Raw genomic sequence first — 16,801 nt, 5'->3', positions numbered from 1 at the left:
ACGTGCGACTTACATATCAATTAGACAAGTTAAATGAGATTAGTTTAAGTCAATATAAATTCGAGTGATGATTAACTCTAAATTTGAGTTATTTAATCGTATCATTTTAAATTTAATTAATTTAATATTAAAATTTTAATTTTAAACTTAAATATTACGAAGTCAGATTAATTAATAATTTATTTTGAATGATAAAATAAAATTACATCAAAGATTTAATCAAAAATAAAACAGACTAACTTTATTTTATTGTAACATTTTTAAGATTTCATTAGGAGTGATCTCGAAAATTTATAAATTTAACTCTAAACTCAACTTTGCCAAATAATCGCATTACTTAAGTTATTTATTTTGAGTTGAAGTTAAAGCTTCCACTTTTATGATTAAAAGTTTCACTTTTTGGAGGATAAGTGTGAAACATGAAATTACTCAAAGAAAATCTGCAAAACCAAATATAATTTCACGTTTAGTTCTTATAAATTGTTTAGATTTTTTGTTGAATTTGATAATTAACGTCAAAATTATCTCAACCATCATTATATTATTGAACAATTACCACCAAACAATTATGCTTTACTGCAATTTTCTTTTTGCCTAACTTTGATTTTTGATTATAAGTATTGAATTTAATCCTCTTATTTTGTCTTCTAACTTGTGTACTTTGCTCTTCTGTACTTAGTTATCATCGCCCTTTAGCTTAGCTCTTTCCGCCATTATCAACAATGCAAGCTCTTCAAGCTCCTACCCTTCGAGCTTCCCCATTAAACCCTCTCAAAAAACCCAACCCAAATCCCCATTTTCGCTATGTATTCACTCTCCCACATCGGCCAACCAAGAGATTCACTTCCATCACCGCTTCATCCACCACCGTTTCGGCTCCCAAGCGGGAGAAGGACCCAAAAAAACGGGTCGTTGTTACGGGTATGGGCTTGGTATCCGTTTTTGGGAACGACGTTGATGTTTATTACGATAAATTGTTGTCTGGGGAAAGTGGGATTGGACTCATCGACCGGTTCGATGCTTCCAAGTTTCCGACTCGGTTCGCCGGTCAGATCCGGGGGTTTACTTCTGAAGGGTATATTGATGGAAAGAACGATAGGCGACTCGATGATTGCTTGAGGTATTGCATTGTTGCTGGTAAGAAGGCACTTGAAGATGCTGATCTTGGGGGTGATAAATTATCTAAGGTAATGTTTTTAGATTCTGGGTTTTGTTTGATTGGATTGTTTTGCTTGTAATTTTTCATGTTTTGTTATTGAATTATTGAAAATATTTTGAATCTTAGCTTGTTTGTGTTACTCGGATTCGGGTGTAAGCATAATATGTATTATAGTTGAAGGTCATACCTTTGTATCTATGTCACAAGTAGAAAAAGAATGAAGAGTACAAGCAACCTAGGTTGTAGATTAAACCTAGAAATGATTGCTGCATAACTCTAGACTGCTTGGAGGCTCTCTCTTAAGGATGATTGTATGAACCAATTGACTTAAGCTCAGTGGCGGATCTTGAGTCTGGGGGACCTAACTAAAACTTTCAAAATATTTTAGGAGGTTAATGAGATATTTTATCAACAAAATTGGGGGGGGGGGGGTCTAATTAATATATTTAAAAATTTTATGAGATTAATGAGAATTTGGAAAAAAAAAAAAACTAGAAGAGTTTATTAAAATTTTCAAAGACATAAAAGGCATAATGAAAACTTTCAAAAATTTGGGGGGTCAAATTAAAATTTTCAACAAATTTCAAGGAAAAGAATGAAATTTTCAAAAAATTTGAGGGGGGGGGGGACCAAGCCCCTTAGCTTCCATTTCGGTCTGCCCCTGATTAAGCTTTGGGTTTCTTATATTACTAAACATTCAATTTGTGATGCATCCACCAGAAGTATGCCTTTTAAAAATGTATTTAGAAAGATAAATTATTGGTTATATTTATAATATGAACACCAGACCAGTTGGATGCCACCTTGTTACATGAACCAATTGAACTAAGCTCCGGACTCATTAGATTACGACTTTTACATTGATCATGTGACGTATCCACCAGAAATATGCCTTCAAAAGAAAGTTTACAAAGATTTAACATCATCGGTTAAATTTATGATGTCAATGGAATGGATGGTTGCTTATGTCTTGCAGATTGATAAAGAGCGAACCGGAGTGCTTGTTGGAACTGGTATGGGCGGTCTTACTGTGTTCTCTGATGGTGTTCAAAATCTAATAGAGAAGGGTCATAGAAAAATAACACCATTTTTCATTCCTTATGCTATAACAAACATGGGATCTGCCTTGCTTGCAATTGAGCTTGGTTTCATGGGTCCCAATTATTCGATTTCTACCGCTTGTGCAACGTCCAATTATTGCTTCTATGCTGCTGCCAATCACATCCGTCGAGGTGAGGCTGATTTGATGATTGCTGGTGGAACTGAAGCTGCAATTATTCCTATTGGGTTGGGGGGTTTTGTCGCCTGTAGGGCATTGTCTCAAAGAAACGAAGATCCACAAACTGCTTCAAGGCCATGGGACAAAGAGCGGGATGGCTTTGTTATGGGTGAAGGTGCTGGAGTATTGGTAAGCTTGCATTCGTTACACACTAATCCTATATATGCATTGTTTAACTTCTTTTTGGTTATTATGTTGCCTATTTCTGGTTAGCGTCTTGTTTTGTTTCCACGGGTGACTATCTCCTTTGTAATATCGAAATTTTTTCCCTCGAAGCATGTTGTTTGATACAGATGGAGCCTAACTATTATTTGATGTTTGGTGGAATGTAAGTATAAATAATCACCGATATGGGAATGGAGAAAAGGTTTCAAGTTATGCATACATACTTTGCTCTCTTTTATCGCATTGAACTACGTGGTTAATGCGACTTAGTCTTGAGTTAATGGATTGGTACTTTTGCATAATGATTCTTGGTTTAATTCATACTTGGTTGGCCTTTTATAACGAGTTATTTCTTCTGCTTTCCAGGTGATGGAAAGCTTGGAACATGCAATGAAAAGAGGTGCACCAATTATCGCCGAGTACTTAGGTGGAGCTGTTAATTGTGATGCTTATCATATGACTGATCCAAGAGCCGACGGTCTCGGGGTGTCTTCATGCATCGAGAGAAGCCTTGAAGATGCCGGTGTGTCCCCTGAGGAGGTGATTCTTTCTGCCTTTTAACTTGATTTTCTTTACGAATACAGTAGGAGTAACCCAGCTTGGTCTGGTATCTAGGATATTTCTCATTTCCCGTGTTATGTTGTATCTTCAATTATTTCTTCCCGGTTTGCTGCTAACTTTAGAAACTTTTGTTTCCAAAAAATAATTTCAATATCACCAATGAATTCTCCGGTGAATCTCGTACAAATACATATCTAATTAGCTTCTCATTACCTAAAAAGGCGACACAGTAGCAAACTAAGCAAGTTTTTTCTCATTTCAGGTTAATTACATCAATGCACACGCGACTTCAACTCTTGCTGGTGACCTGGCCGAGATAAACGCTATTAAGAAGGTATTCAAGAATACATCAGAGATCAAAATCAATGCAACAAAGGTACCTTCCTTTTTTCTCTCAAGAATTTCGCAAAACTGAAGATGAACATGTGTAATGTTGCTCGTTTGCTGATTGCTAATTGTTTTGTTTCTTTTTTGCAGTCTATGATCGGCCATTGTCTGGGTGCAGCAGGTGGTTTAGAAGCCATTGCCACTGTGAAAGCCATTACAACAGGATGGGTTCATCCAACCATTAATCAATTTGTATGTACTTCTAGTTGCCTTTTTAACATAAAGTTTTCTTGTATATGTACTCGGTAAATGCTTGAAGTGCCTCCTTTTTTCAATGCAGAATCCAGAGCCTTCAGTTGAGTTCGACACTGTTGCCAATGAAAAGCAGCAGCATGAGGTTAACGTTGGTAAGACTCTCGACCTATGTTACTCAGATATAGGTGTATGTGACTCTGGCACTGGTATATTCAATTTTATTATAATATTTAAGGTCCTCAGAAGATCATATCATATTCATATCTAGATATGTGTCAGACACGTGCTAGATGACAAGTTCCTATTACAATTTATTTGTCTCTCCTCTTTTACGTATTTGGAGAGTCCTCGGAGGATATATCCTCATACCCGTATCTGGATACGGGTTAGATATACTTGTTCAATGATAAATTCCTATCACAATTTGTTTGAGTATTCGGATAATCCTCGGAGGACATATCTGGATGGGATCAGATATACTTGTTCAGTGACAAGTTCATATCACATTTCTTTCTCCTCTTTTACTTAAATATTAGTTGATTTCGACCTTGAACCCAAAGTTCTAATTGATCTCTATATGATTCAGCAATATCGAATTCTTTCGGATTTGGTGGACACAACTCTGTGGTGGCATTTTCTGCATTCAAGCCATGAAAGTTTCATCATTTATTAGGGAAAAGATAGAATCTTTGTTCATTACAGCTGAGGGACTGCTTCAATCTTTGTAACATTTCATGAGAGCCATTTTTTCATCATTAGTTTTGTTATAATTTTGACTTGGATATTAGCTACCCTAAGAAAATTGTGAACCCCTATTTAAATTAGTTGATTTATGAGGGTAATGATTTTATTGAAGTCAGAACAGATAGCCGGATTATTAAACCGGGGTAATTGTACCTAGAATCTCATTTTTATACTCACCGATCCCACCTGAAATTACCCGCTCAAAAACTCAAAACTATACCCGACTTTGACTTTATGTGACATGTCACAAATTTTTTTATTTTATAATATTTCTTAATTGCAACAAACATTAATATAAATTTTATATTTTAAATCAATGATTGAAGAAAAAATGAATCCTGGAACACAGAAATAATAAACGACTCCACTGGGGATCGAACCCAGAATCTCTGGTTCCGTAGACCAGCGCCTTATCCATTGGGCCATGGAGTCTCTTTTGAAGGGTGCAGCATAAAACAATAATAATTCCTTTTAATCCCTAAAGTATATAAATTTCATGACTCGCTGTTGGGAGAATTCTAATTTTTATATGGACATTTTAAACCTTAGCGCGCTTGGTAGGATGAAAATAGCTGGTTAATTATGAATTAATTTAGGCTCCTTTTATTTCATTTAAAATGGTTTTGGAAAATAATTTATTTCTTTGAAAAAATTAATATTTTTAATGTTTAGATGAATTTGTGTAAAATAATTCCTATTATTTGATAGATTTCCTGAAAATATTTTATAAAAGCTGTTTTAATGAAACAAACATATATTTGAGATTTTCTTATTTTTTCATTGTTTAATTGAATTTATTTTATATTTATAAATTTATACTTTACATTTTTTTGTAAAACAAGCACAACATAAACATATTTTTTATAAAATATTATAGTGCAATTTACTTTTAACAATTAAAATTTATTTTATAATAAGTGTAACAACTCGATTTTCAAGATCTTGTCAAATAAAGGGTTCGAGACCACCAAATCCGACGAGTAAGCTCGTAAATTTTATTATTTAGTATTTATGAGTTAAATGTGATTTTAAAAATATTTTTGAATTAGTAATTTGTGTTTTATAAGGATTTATTAGGTTAAGTGGTTTAGAAAACGAGGTATCGAGACCTTAATTTTATAAACCGAGCCTTAAATATTTATATAAATATTTACGGAGTGTCATTAAGGTAGTATTAAAGTTTAACATTTTGATAGTTAATTAATTAAAAAGGACAATTAAAAAATATGCAAAACATGCTAATTAAAAGAAATAGTGATTAAATGGCTTAAATGGCAAATAGGGAGGACTTAAAGAGTAAATTAGCCTAAAGGAAATGGTTGAGGCCGCATAAGCACAATAATAATAATAAAATGATGTGATTCAAGGGCAAAATTGGAAATAAATGAAATTAAAATATCAAATTGAAAATCTAAAAGTTTCTAGACCATTTCTTCTCCAATTTTTTTGTCCAAAAAACACCATTTAAGAGCTCTTAAGGCTGATTTTCATATTTTAGCTTCATGTGAGTTTAATTCTTGCCCTTTTCTTGTAATTTTTATGTTTATGAGAGTTTTACAATTAGGTCCAACTAGCTATTTCATTAGTTTTTATTTTATTGGAAAATTTGAAAGTTACCATTGATGAATACCATATATTTTTTATGAAATAACATGGATTTAGAGCTTTAATTTTGTTGTATGATGATTTTACATAGTAATTTTTTTAGATATTAATTTTAGGACCAAATCGTGAAAAGGTTAAATATTAGGGTTTGGTATTAAATTTTTGTTTATCAAGGGATATATGATAGGCTAGAATATTTAGATAAATTATCAATTGAGAAAAATAGTTCATTTGATAGACAAATTAGTTAAGGGACTAAATTGCAAAAGTTGTAAAAGTTGGGGTAATTGTGTAAATTTGAAAAATTGAGGTGTATTAATTGTGAAGTAGAATGGAACTGAAATATATGCTAATGAATGAGTAATTTTATATTTTAGATCAAGAGCCGTAGATACTCGTGAAAAAGGAAAATTAGCAGAATAGCCCCTGAACTTCTACAAATCTTACAATTTAACCCAGGTAAGTTCGTATGGTTAAAAATTAATATTTCTATTAAATTTATGAATGGTATTATGTATTTAGTATATTGTTGAAAATGGAATTATTGCTAAGTTATAAAATTGAAGTGAATATCCGAGATAAATGGAACTCGGGATTTGAGTACAATCGTCGTGTGGAGCAAGACAACAAAGGAGGAGTTGATGGAAAGTTACCCAAGTAAACCGAGGTTTAGCATTTGTTGCAAATTTCGTGTTTACTTTTCGTTTAGCTTTTACGAGCTTCCGTTCAACTCATATGAGTTTCTGTTTAACCCTTATAGGTTTCCGTTCAGCTCTTATGAGCTTCCGTTCAATCCTTATGAGTTTCTGTTTAGCACTTATGTGCTTTTGTTTAGCCTTCGGGCTTTTGTAAACAATGTACTCTTATCCGTAAACCGTTCTTCGATTTGGTAAGATTTAGTAAGTGACTTATATAATTGAAATTGAAATACTTATTGTTATTATTGGTATTGATTTGAAATAAGTGTGTTCATCGATTAAAGTTGTGATTGACAGGGAGATTGCATGAATAATTTACTTATTGATTTGTTATATTAGGTTCGATAAGATTTATGTTTAACTTAATGAACTTACTAAGCTTCATTAAACTTATTTGTGTTGTTTAATGCCCTTGTAGATTCTCGTGAAGTTGGAAGATCGGATCAACACATCTAGTCACACTATCCAGCTTATTCCGGTGGTTTTTGCAACGAACATTATAGTTTATATGGAATGTATAGGGTTGGTATGGAATTAATCAAAGTTGGTTTGTGTAAATATTATTATGAATTACATTTTGTTTATATTTGTAAACAACTTATATATGTATGTGTGGTCTTCTCATGCTTGACATATGATTGATGTGGTTAAGTGATAGTTTATAGGCATGTTGGTAAATAAGATAATTGTACAATAGGTAGAAATTATGTGTTTTGATCAATATGATAAGTTTTAAATGCTATAATATATATAAGATAATATGACATGTGTTAGAGCTTGAGTTGGTTGTATTGAAGGCCTTGTTATGGCCCATGAGTGTGCTAAATGAAGTGTTTAGGTTGAAATAAAAAATGGGTAAGGGATATGGCTTGAAAAGAGCCTATTTTCATCCACACAGGCAGAGACACGGGCGTGTGTCTGAGCCGTATGTGACACACAGCCTATCACATGGGCATGTGGTCTGGCCGTGTGTCCTCTGCATCTTTAAAATTGAGAAACAGAATGCTCAAGTATTTTTACATGGCCTAGCACACGAGCGTGTGGCTTGGCCCGTGTGCTAGGCCGTGTGACCCCTGCACCTTAATTTCACAAATTAATATGCTCACATTGCCTAGCACACGGGCGTGTGGCTTGGCCGTGTGACCCAAGTCAGAGAGTTACACGAGTATGGACACAGGCTGGGACACAGCCGTGTGCCTCATTTCGAATGCCTACACGGCCTGAGACACGGGCGTGTCTCTTGATTGTGTGAGCCACATGGTCTGGCCACACTAGCGTGTGTCCCCTGCACCTAAGTTAAATTTTTAAGTTTTGTAAAAAATTCTTTGAGTTTCCGGTTAAGTCCGGTTTATTTCTAAAGAGTATTTTGGGCCTCGATGACTCATATAAGAGACAATATGAGTGATTTATGATTAGTTTTTGATATGTATGTTAAATAATATGAAATGTTCGTAAATGATCTGAAATGCCCAATAATGCTCCGTAACCCTGTTCTGGCGACGGATAAGGGTTAGGGGTGTTACAATAAGAAAATATTTTGTAATAATCAATGTCATATATAAATTTATTAATAAATAATGCTTAATTAAAACTTAATTTAAATTACATATATTATATATATGAGAGTACATATTGACACATTACAGTTGTAAGGGACAAATGAAGCTAAGCATTATTTAAACAAATACTCATATTTATATAATTAAAATATCCATATTTTTATACTAGGTTAAAATATGTTATAAGACTTTATACTCTTTGTAAATTTGAAATTCAGTCAATGTACTTTTATTTTTGGGTTAGTCCTATTTTTTAAATATCAAAATTTAGGTTTAGTTGTTAGCATTATTAAAAATAATTTGTTAAGTTCATATTCATTGTAACGTCATTTCTTAGTTACATTAATACCGAGTTTTTTATTTAAAAGTGCGACATCAACAAAATTGAAAAAAAATGTTAACAATTGGACTTGATTTTTAAATCTAAAAATAGAAAGACTAAATTATTAAAAATAAAAGTATAAGGACTAAATTCAAAATTTGTGAATAGTAAATAGACTTATGACATATTTTAACCTTTATGCTACAAAATATTTATTATTAATATATTTATAATTGTAATAAATATTTATTATTAAAAAATAATTTATTAATAATTTATTATATGATCATATATAGATAATTAAATAGGTATGTTTAATAATATTGAAAATTATAATATTTTATATTAATATTTTATTAATTTTATATGGTTTTAAAAATAAATTATTAATATAATAATTAAGCTTGACTTAAGTTAATTTTTGTATAAAATAAAATCATTCGTAAATAAGTTTTTATTTTAAAAGATTTGTGCTTGGAAAGTCATTTAAAAAAACACTTATTTCCTATTGAGTTATAAACTATTTTTCGTTGGCTAAGTTGTTTTTCACGGAATAAATATAAAAATAATTAATATTTATTACTTAACAAAGAATCAATAATACAAACTAATTTCCTCCAGTTTTTATAATAGAAAGAGCTAAATATAATACTAAAAAAAATGAATAAATTAATGAAAAGAGAATTCGGCAGATGGCAGAATTACAACTTACCTTCATCAACTGAGCAAAGATTTAAAGAGAAAAAGAAAGGTAAACTTGTGGCGAAGGTGGACTCACCAGTCACCGTTTCTCTCTAATCTTATGGCCACTCCTCTGTTCCTCAGAAACTCTCTATTCCCTCCTCTCCACCATTCCTTTCTTCCCTTCCCCAAATATTCTTTCCCTTCATTTCCCTCCTCCATTAAATCAAGGCCTCTAACTTCTACCATGGTAATCCCCATAACAAGTTCCCACTTTTCCCTTTTCATTACCTTTTGTGATATCCCTTCTTGAATTTGCTTTTTTAATGTTTCTGTTAGATGAGAGGAAGTGAAATAACAGAGGAAGTTTCTGAAACCAAAGAGGCAGTAAATGTGGATACAAAGAAGAAAACTATATTTGTAGCTGGAGCAACGGGTAGTACTGGGAAAAGGGTCGTTGAACAGCTACTTTCTAAGGGATTTTCAGTCAAAGCCGGGGTTCGTGATTTGGGGAAAGCTAAAACTTTGCTTTCTAACGACAACCCATCTCTTCATATTGTTAGTTCTTTTCTCTTCTTTAAAGTTTTGAATGTGTTTTAACCTTGATATAATACTGAAACTTCAATGGATGGCTACAAATGGTAGGCTATTTATTTTTTGGATAAAGTTAAGGGAAATTTACTAAAGAATCAAAGGTTCTTCAGCTTCCGTGATCTTTGTTGCTTGAGAGAAATTTGGGTGTTTATAGCTATGTTATTCGTGTTCGTAACTAGTGTCTACCATGTATTCGATAGTATGATCCTTTGAGAATGTTTGAAATGCATGAAAATTTTGGATATCCGTACCGGTTACTTACATTAAAGTTGAAGGAGATTATTCGAGTTTATTTGGTTTTAGAAACTGTGAATGGCTGGTTTTGCAGGTGCAAGCAGATGTGACTGAGGGATCAGCAAAGCTAGCAGAAGCCATTGGTGAAGATTCAGATGCTGTAATATGTGCCACTGGATTTCGACCAGGATGGGACTTATTTGCTCCTTGGAAGGTCAGGTTTCATTTGAACATATAGCAATTTTCATTATTGATACGGGCTACGATCCTCCAAATATATACATTTCCTAAACTCACATCCGAGTTGGAATGACATGGTTAACATATATCCATATCCTCGCTGCTTTCTTCCGGTTTCCTTTTCCGAAGTTTGAGCTTTAAAATGGAGTTGTATGATGATTCTCTTGTTTGTTGATTGTTGTTCATAAAATCTGTGTATGCATTTTGGATATGATTTCCTTAATGTATTGAAGTACACTCACTTCTTTAGATATTGAGACCAATTAACCCCTTAGCCTGAGTTTACTTTTGACTCGTGATACCATTTTCTGAGTCTAGATTGACCGAGCTTGGACGGAACCATAACGTAGCTATCTTCATTAGGGAAACAATTTCTTAAGCCTACTTTTTGATGATGTTCGGATAACGTCTGCAAGTTCATTGCTGTTTGATCATTTGTTTGTATTTTACTAGCATGATTTGTCTAGGCTTGTGAATGATGTAGGCATTTACAGCACCGGAGTTAGGTCTCTGGGGTGCATGCTGATGTCTATCTCCAGCACCATTTGAACCCCTTTCTTCCCTTGTCACTTTTCAGCCACTCTGACCACCTAAATAATGACGACCTTAATCTGACCTCGACAGATTTCGTGTTTATGGATATTGTGATTCTATCCTGTTTTGCCATTTGATTTGTCCTCATTAGTGCCTTGATTCTTGTTTCCTATTATATATTGATAGTGTTAAAAGTTGTATGATTGTGAATTTTGTGCCACCATCCTTCGATAGTTTCAATTATGTAAGTTTTATTATGTCACACAGGTTGATAACTTTGGCACGGTAAACCTCGTCGAAGCATGCCGAAAACTTGGTGTAAACCGGTTCATTCTTATCAGCTCAATTTTGGTCAATGGAGCTGCAATGGGGCAGGTTTTTAATCCCGCTTATATTTTTCTCAATGTTTTCGGACTCACCTTGATAGCAAAACTCCAGGCTGAGCAATATATCAAGAAATCTGGGATTAACTACACAATCATAAGGCCTGGCGGGTTGAGAAATGATCCGCCAACCGGAAATGTTGTGATGGAACCTGAGGTAAACCATTTCAGTTTCGTTTTCAACTTTCTTTTCATCTTTTCTCATGTAGGTTGGCATTCTATGTTTGCTCCGACTCTTCATTTTTTCCGTTTGATTCATAGTATGAACACATAGGGACCGGTATGAGGTGGGATGGGATGTGTTTTTTGCTTACTTCTACCCCAAAAATTTTAACGAAAAAAAAACTTACCCCTCTTGAGCCCGTTCTTCAAAGGGAAAAAAACCTTGCCCTTACGACCATTATATTGCTCCGACTCTTCATTTTTATTGAAATACTCGTGTTTGAGGTTCATATCAAAATATGTGTACGGAGATATGAGTCCATGACCCCCTAATAAAGGTGATATTGGTTTGGCTTGTTTTGGTTCAATCAAGTTTTTGAAATTTTAAAAATACTTTTTTATATAGTATTTTTAATTGTTTTTCACTTCTCAGAAATAAAATGTTTATTTTTAAGGTGAATATTTGATGCATTGTCACTGCATAGGTCTCATACATCATCAGTTAATAATAAAATGACACATCATCATTGGTGTAAAATAAAAATAGCATTTATTTTTCAAGTCCTTCTATATTTTTATTTTACACGAAGTGTCATCTTATTATTAATCCGTAGTGCATCATATATCAATCTTTATTATATTATAATTTAAAAAAACTAAAATTATCGTAGTTTTTTAAACTTATAAATAAAAAATCCTAAACCTAACCACATTCATTTACTTTTATCCAAACCCAAGCACTACAATTCATATTTGTTTTCGAATTGTTCATCGTGTACCGGTTTCCTAATTTAGGTATTTGACACATACTCGTATTTGACATACACCCGAGTAACATTTGGGTATTGTTTCCTAATTTAGGACACACTTTATGAAGGGAGCATATCCAGGGACCAAGTTGCAGAGGTTGCAGTGGAGTCATTGGTTCATCCTGAATCATGTTTCAAAGTAGTGGAGATTGTTTCTCGTACTGATGCTCCCAAACGTTCTTACAAGGATCTTTTTGGTTCCATAAAACTAACATGACATACTTTTTACCAAACCAGACAATATCTTGTAACTTCTCACAATTGCTATTGAAGTAATCACGAGTTAAATTGTAAGAACCAAAGTGTTATACTGTGGGAGCATTTTTTTTTTTTTTTATAATTGTTAAATGCCAATGTTATTAGAATTAGATAGATGGTTGGATCGGTTCAATCATCCGTTTGTTAATTTGATTGGAACGATTGGTTCAATTAAAAAGTTAATAAAAAATTATAATAAAAAAAATCTATTCAATTGGGTTTTAGTTGGTTCAATTGATTTGATACCATTTTTTGGGTCGATTGGATTTTATTAATACTATGAATGATTTCTTTAAAGAGGTTTTATTAATGTTAATTTAAAGAAAAAACATCTCAAGCAAGAACGAAATTGGAGAGCATAAAAAGAAATACAAAATAAATTAAAGTTTCAAAAGAACCATGCAAGCATTGAAACTACTGCGACAAACACAGCGGGAGCACCCAAAGCCACCCCAGCGCTTTCCATTGGCGACGGTGCAACTGCCCCTTGATCTTCCCTCACACTGGTGGCCGCCACTCCGGTGGCAAAAACAACAAGAACAGTGATATAAGCAACCAAAACCATAGCCATTTTGCTACCTTCCATTTTCCTAATACAACAATTGAAGGAAAGCTATTGAAGTATATAATGAGCCTTTTGATTGAAATGTAAAGAGGCTTCAAATGGTTTTTATAGTGAAAGATAATGCTAATAAAGTATATTCCATCTTTATTATTAAATGGATCAATTTAGTCCCTATAAAAAAATATCTTGAAAATTATTAATTTTTCAATTCCAAACAAAAAGATTTCATTTACAAAACCATAAAAACTTTAGAAACATTAACTCTGTTAAATCTATTCCCATTTGATCTTATTTGATTCTTTAGAGGGACTAATTTGATCAGATGCCTATAATAGAAGGATCTCTCAAATCCATTCACCTATTTCTATTTTATAAAGAAGGAATAATCTAAGTATTTGCCAACTATATTGTGCTGGTTTAACTACAAACAAAATCATTTGAAGGCAGTGTGTTAGATATAATTTGAGTAGTTTTGGTTTAATTATTTAAGAATTAGATAATGATATTGAAAAAAGAACATTATTAGGGCATCTTCAACGCATTATTTAACATTCAAGTAACATGGTTGGTAGCCCCAAAAATAATTAATACATATTAATAAATTCAAAAATATGTGTGAGATATTTAATTAATAAATACCATATTGAAAAAGTACAATTTTATTTTTATTTTTGAATATAAAAAACTTAAAATCGTCTTCAATAATAGGTTTCACATATTTTTTCATAATAATTAATTGATGTGTCAAAGATTATTTATTTGTCAAAATTTTAAATCAATTATTTTCTAATTTATTTATATACATGGAGTATTAACACTAAACAAAATAATTTTACAAACGAGTTAGAATGATGCCGTGTGTTATTATAAGATAATAAGTTAATCATAAAAATACTCGATAATATTCTATATTTATTTGAGAAGTTTTTTATTTCAACAATATAATTAGCCTCATATATATATATATTAAATAAAGCAAGAAAATAGTGATTAAATAATATATAGGAAAAGGTTTTGGTTGGCATTTTCATTGAAAATATTACAAAACACTTTGGGAGTTGGCAACAAATAACAATGGCAGTGGTTCTGTCCAGGCCTGGCTCCAATGTTTTTTTATATTCTTACTCTTATATAATTATAATAAAATATATAATAACTCGATTCAGAATCCGACCTGAAATATTTATGATTCAAATAATCTTAAACACTCGATTTGGGTGAAGAGACTCTGACCTCTCTATTTTAACCTCCATTGACCATTCTCCTCTCTATATTAACCTCCATTGATACAATGTATCAACAGTTCCTTTCGAAAATTATTATTTTAAGTAATAAAATATAAAATTATTTCAATAAAAAATATTTATAATAAATTGAATTAAAAAAATTCTTATTATTAAATAGAAATTCCAGCAGAATCAAATTTTGTAAGATTCTTGTACAACAATCCGTAACCCTTGAAAACGGTCTAAAGCATTGCTTTGGCAAAGTTCAAAAATAAAAAAAATCAATTCTCTATTTTTATTTAAAATCTTAATGTAATTATTAATTTTTTAAAAAATTTCCAACTTGACAAACTTATTAACAGGTCATGTGATAAGTAGACTAAATTTCGATGCGATATTTATTTGATAAAAAAATTAAGAATATTGATTGAATTAAAATTTTATAATATAGAAAGTAAAAGAAAATCTTTTAACTTTTTTAAATATAAAGATTAAATATTTTATTAAATTCTGTGCGATACGTAGGTTAATTGTGTATGTTAACTTTATAATATTTTTAGGGTTAATATATAATTTACGCCTTGGACTTGTTCAAAGGTACCTAGTTGATATCTAAACTTTTCTTTTACCTAGTTGATCCTAAACTTCTCCAAAAAATGTTATATATTTTTAATATTAATTTATACTTTTTAAAAAAAATTAATTTATGTCTCTCACATGTTATACTAAGAGATTGACACATTTCACCATAGGATTAGTCACCAGTAGAGGTGTTCATGGCCCGGGCGGCCCGGCCCAACCCGACGGCCCGCTCAAAATATGGGAGGGTTCAGGTAAAAATATAGGCCCGAAATATGGGGTTGGGGAAAAAAATAAGGTCCGTTTAGAAAACAGGCCGGGCCTCAAGCACCACTTTTTTAGCTCGGGCCCGGTCCGAATATAATAAATATATATTTTTTATTTTTAAAAATATTTTTAAAATACATTTTTTTATTTTTAAAATATTTTTAAAATACTTTTTTTAATTTTTTTAAAATTTTTTTTGGTGTTTATTAAAAAAATGGGCCGGGTCGGGCCCGGACTTAGGAATTTTTTCTCGGGCCAGGCCTGGACAAAATTTTAGACCATATTTCGGGCCGAGCTAAGCCCGGGCCTAGGACACGAGCCGAAATTTTTTTATGGGCCCGGCCCATGAGCACCTCTAGTCACCGGTGTCATGTCAGGTCTAATTAACAATGTTAATGCGAAGATACCAACTTAGGTGACGGAATACAAATTTAGGGACCAACTAGATACAAAAAAAAAAGTTCAAATAGTAAACTACATATTAACCCTTTAAACAATGAAAGTAAGCGAAGTAAACATTGTAGAATAAAATTATAATCTATATGAAAATCTTTAAGTACCTTGAGTTGAATCTTTCTATTTTTCTACCTTTAATTGTAAATAAATATTATATATATATATATTTTTTATTATTTTTTACTTTTTTTGGTAGAAAAAATAGCTTTAAGCAATTACATTAATAAACACATAGTGAACTCATGTAGAATTAATTCTACCCACCAACAAGAAGTCGCGCACCGAAATTGGGGGGTTTTCAAAGGAGATCAATCCCACACCACCGTTAAATGCACATTTTTCCATTTGATCTGTAATTTTATTTCGAGATCATGGAATATGACAAAAACGAACTTTCCAGTTTCGAGTTAGTAACATATGGATAAGTTGTGACTAGAATAGTTTCCACTAGTAAGGCATTGTCACACTCCACATCAATTTGTCTAAAACTCTTCTCCAAGCTATGCACAATCATTCTAACATTGCTCTTGCCTCAACTCTAAAAATTAAATCCTTACCAACCACCGTCGAATAGCTATATAGCCAGTTTGTATAAGAGCCCTAAACACTTCTTTAATACAAACATTAAAAACATTCAATGACCTTACTTCATTCATATCGAGTTAATCCATTCTCTATTCGGTGGTAAGCAACACCTACCCATTACCAGTCAGCTAGAGTGCAAAGGAGTGCTGTTCTAGCTCATAAAGCACCTTGCCCATGCAACACCTGAAGTCACAATCTCATGTACACATATATCCATTACCAGTCAGCTAGAGTGCAAAGGAGTGCTGTTCTAGCTCATAAAGCACCTTGCCCATGCAACACCTGAAGTCACAATCTCATGTACACATATATGACTGTAACTTATAAGATTTTATGTATTTCAATATGAAAAGAATATATTTATAGTAACTTAAAAGAATTTTTAGTGAAACCTATCAATTACAATTATCATTATCATGATGTTAATGCATCAAACCGCAACACATTGTTTCCTTTTTCTTACAACCTTAAATTGTTGATATGATTTGCCATTAGGAAATAGAAGGAAAGAATATGATTTGGACTAAAAAACTCCTTTACAAAAATTGTTTTTT

At 32.2% G+C, this 16,801-nt stretch overlaps 2 protein-coding genes and 1 non-coding gene across 3 annotated transcripts; 2 read left to right on the top strand and 1 right to left on the bottom strand.

Annotated features, from left to right (window-relative positions):
- The first annotated feature begins 560 nt into the window (after positions 1-560).
- Positions 561-4,608, top strand: LOC105799024 (3-oxoacyl-[acyl-carrier-protein] synthase I, chloroplastic). The gene is made up of 7 exons (XM_012629342.2): positions 561-1,187; positions 2,136-2,567; positions 2,970-3,143; positions 3,427-3,540; positions 3,642-3,743; positions 3,832-3,898; positions 4,333-4,608. The coding sequence occupies exons 1-7, from the start codon at positions 723-725 to the stop codon at positions 4,398-4,400; spliced, it is 1,422 nt and encodes a 473-aa protein (XP_012484796.1). The 5' UTR covers positions 561-722; the 3' UTR covers positions 4,401-4,608.
- A 241-nt stretch (positions 4,609-4,849) lies between these two features.
- Positions 4,850-4,922, bottom strand: TRNAR-ACG (transfer RNA arginine (anticodon ACG)). The gene has a single exon. It is a non-coding gene; the product is annotated as a tRNA-Arg (tRNA).
- Positions 4,923-9,376: 4,454 nt separating this feature from the next.
- Positions 9,377-12,803, top strand: LOC105799026 (uncharacterized protein At2g34460, chloroplastic). The gene is made up of 5 exons (XM_012629344.2): positions 9,377-9,605; positions 9,695-9,913; positions 10,278-10,397; positions 11,225-11,497; positions 12,364-12,803. The coding sequence occupies exons 1-5, from the start codon at positions 9,477-9,479 to the stop codon at positions 12,526-12,528; spliced, it is 906 nt and encodes a 301-aa protein (XP_012484798.1). The 5' UTR covers positions 9,377-9,476; the 3' UTR covers positions 12,529-12,803.
- The last annotated feature ends 3,998 nt before the right edge of the window (positions 12,804-16,801 follow it).

Source organism: Gossypium raimondii, chromosome 9 (genome assembly GCF_025698545.1).
Source record: "Gossypium raimondii isolate GPD5lz chromosome 9, ASM2569854v1, whole genome shotgun sequence".
NCBI lineage: Eukaryota > Viridiplantae > Streptophyta > Magnoliopsida > Malvales > Malvaceae > Gossypium > Gossypium raimondii.
This window is presented reverse-complemented; position numbering and strand designations above follow the sequence as displayed.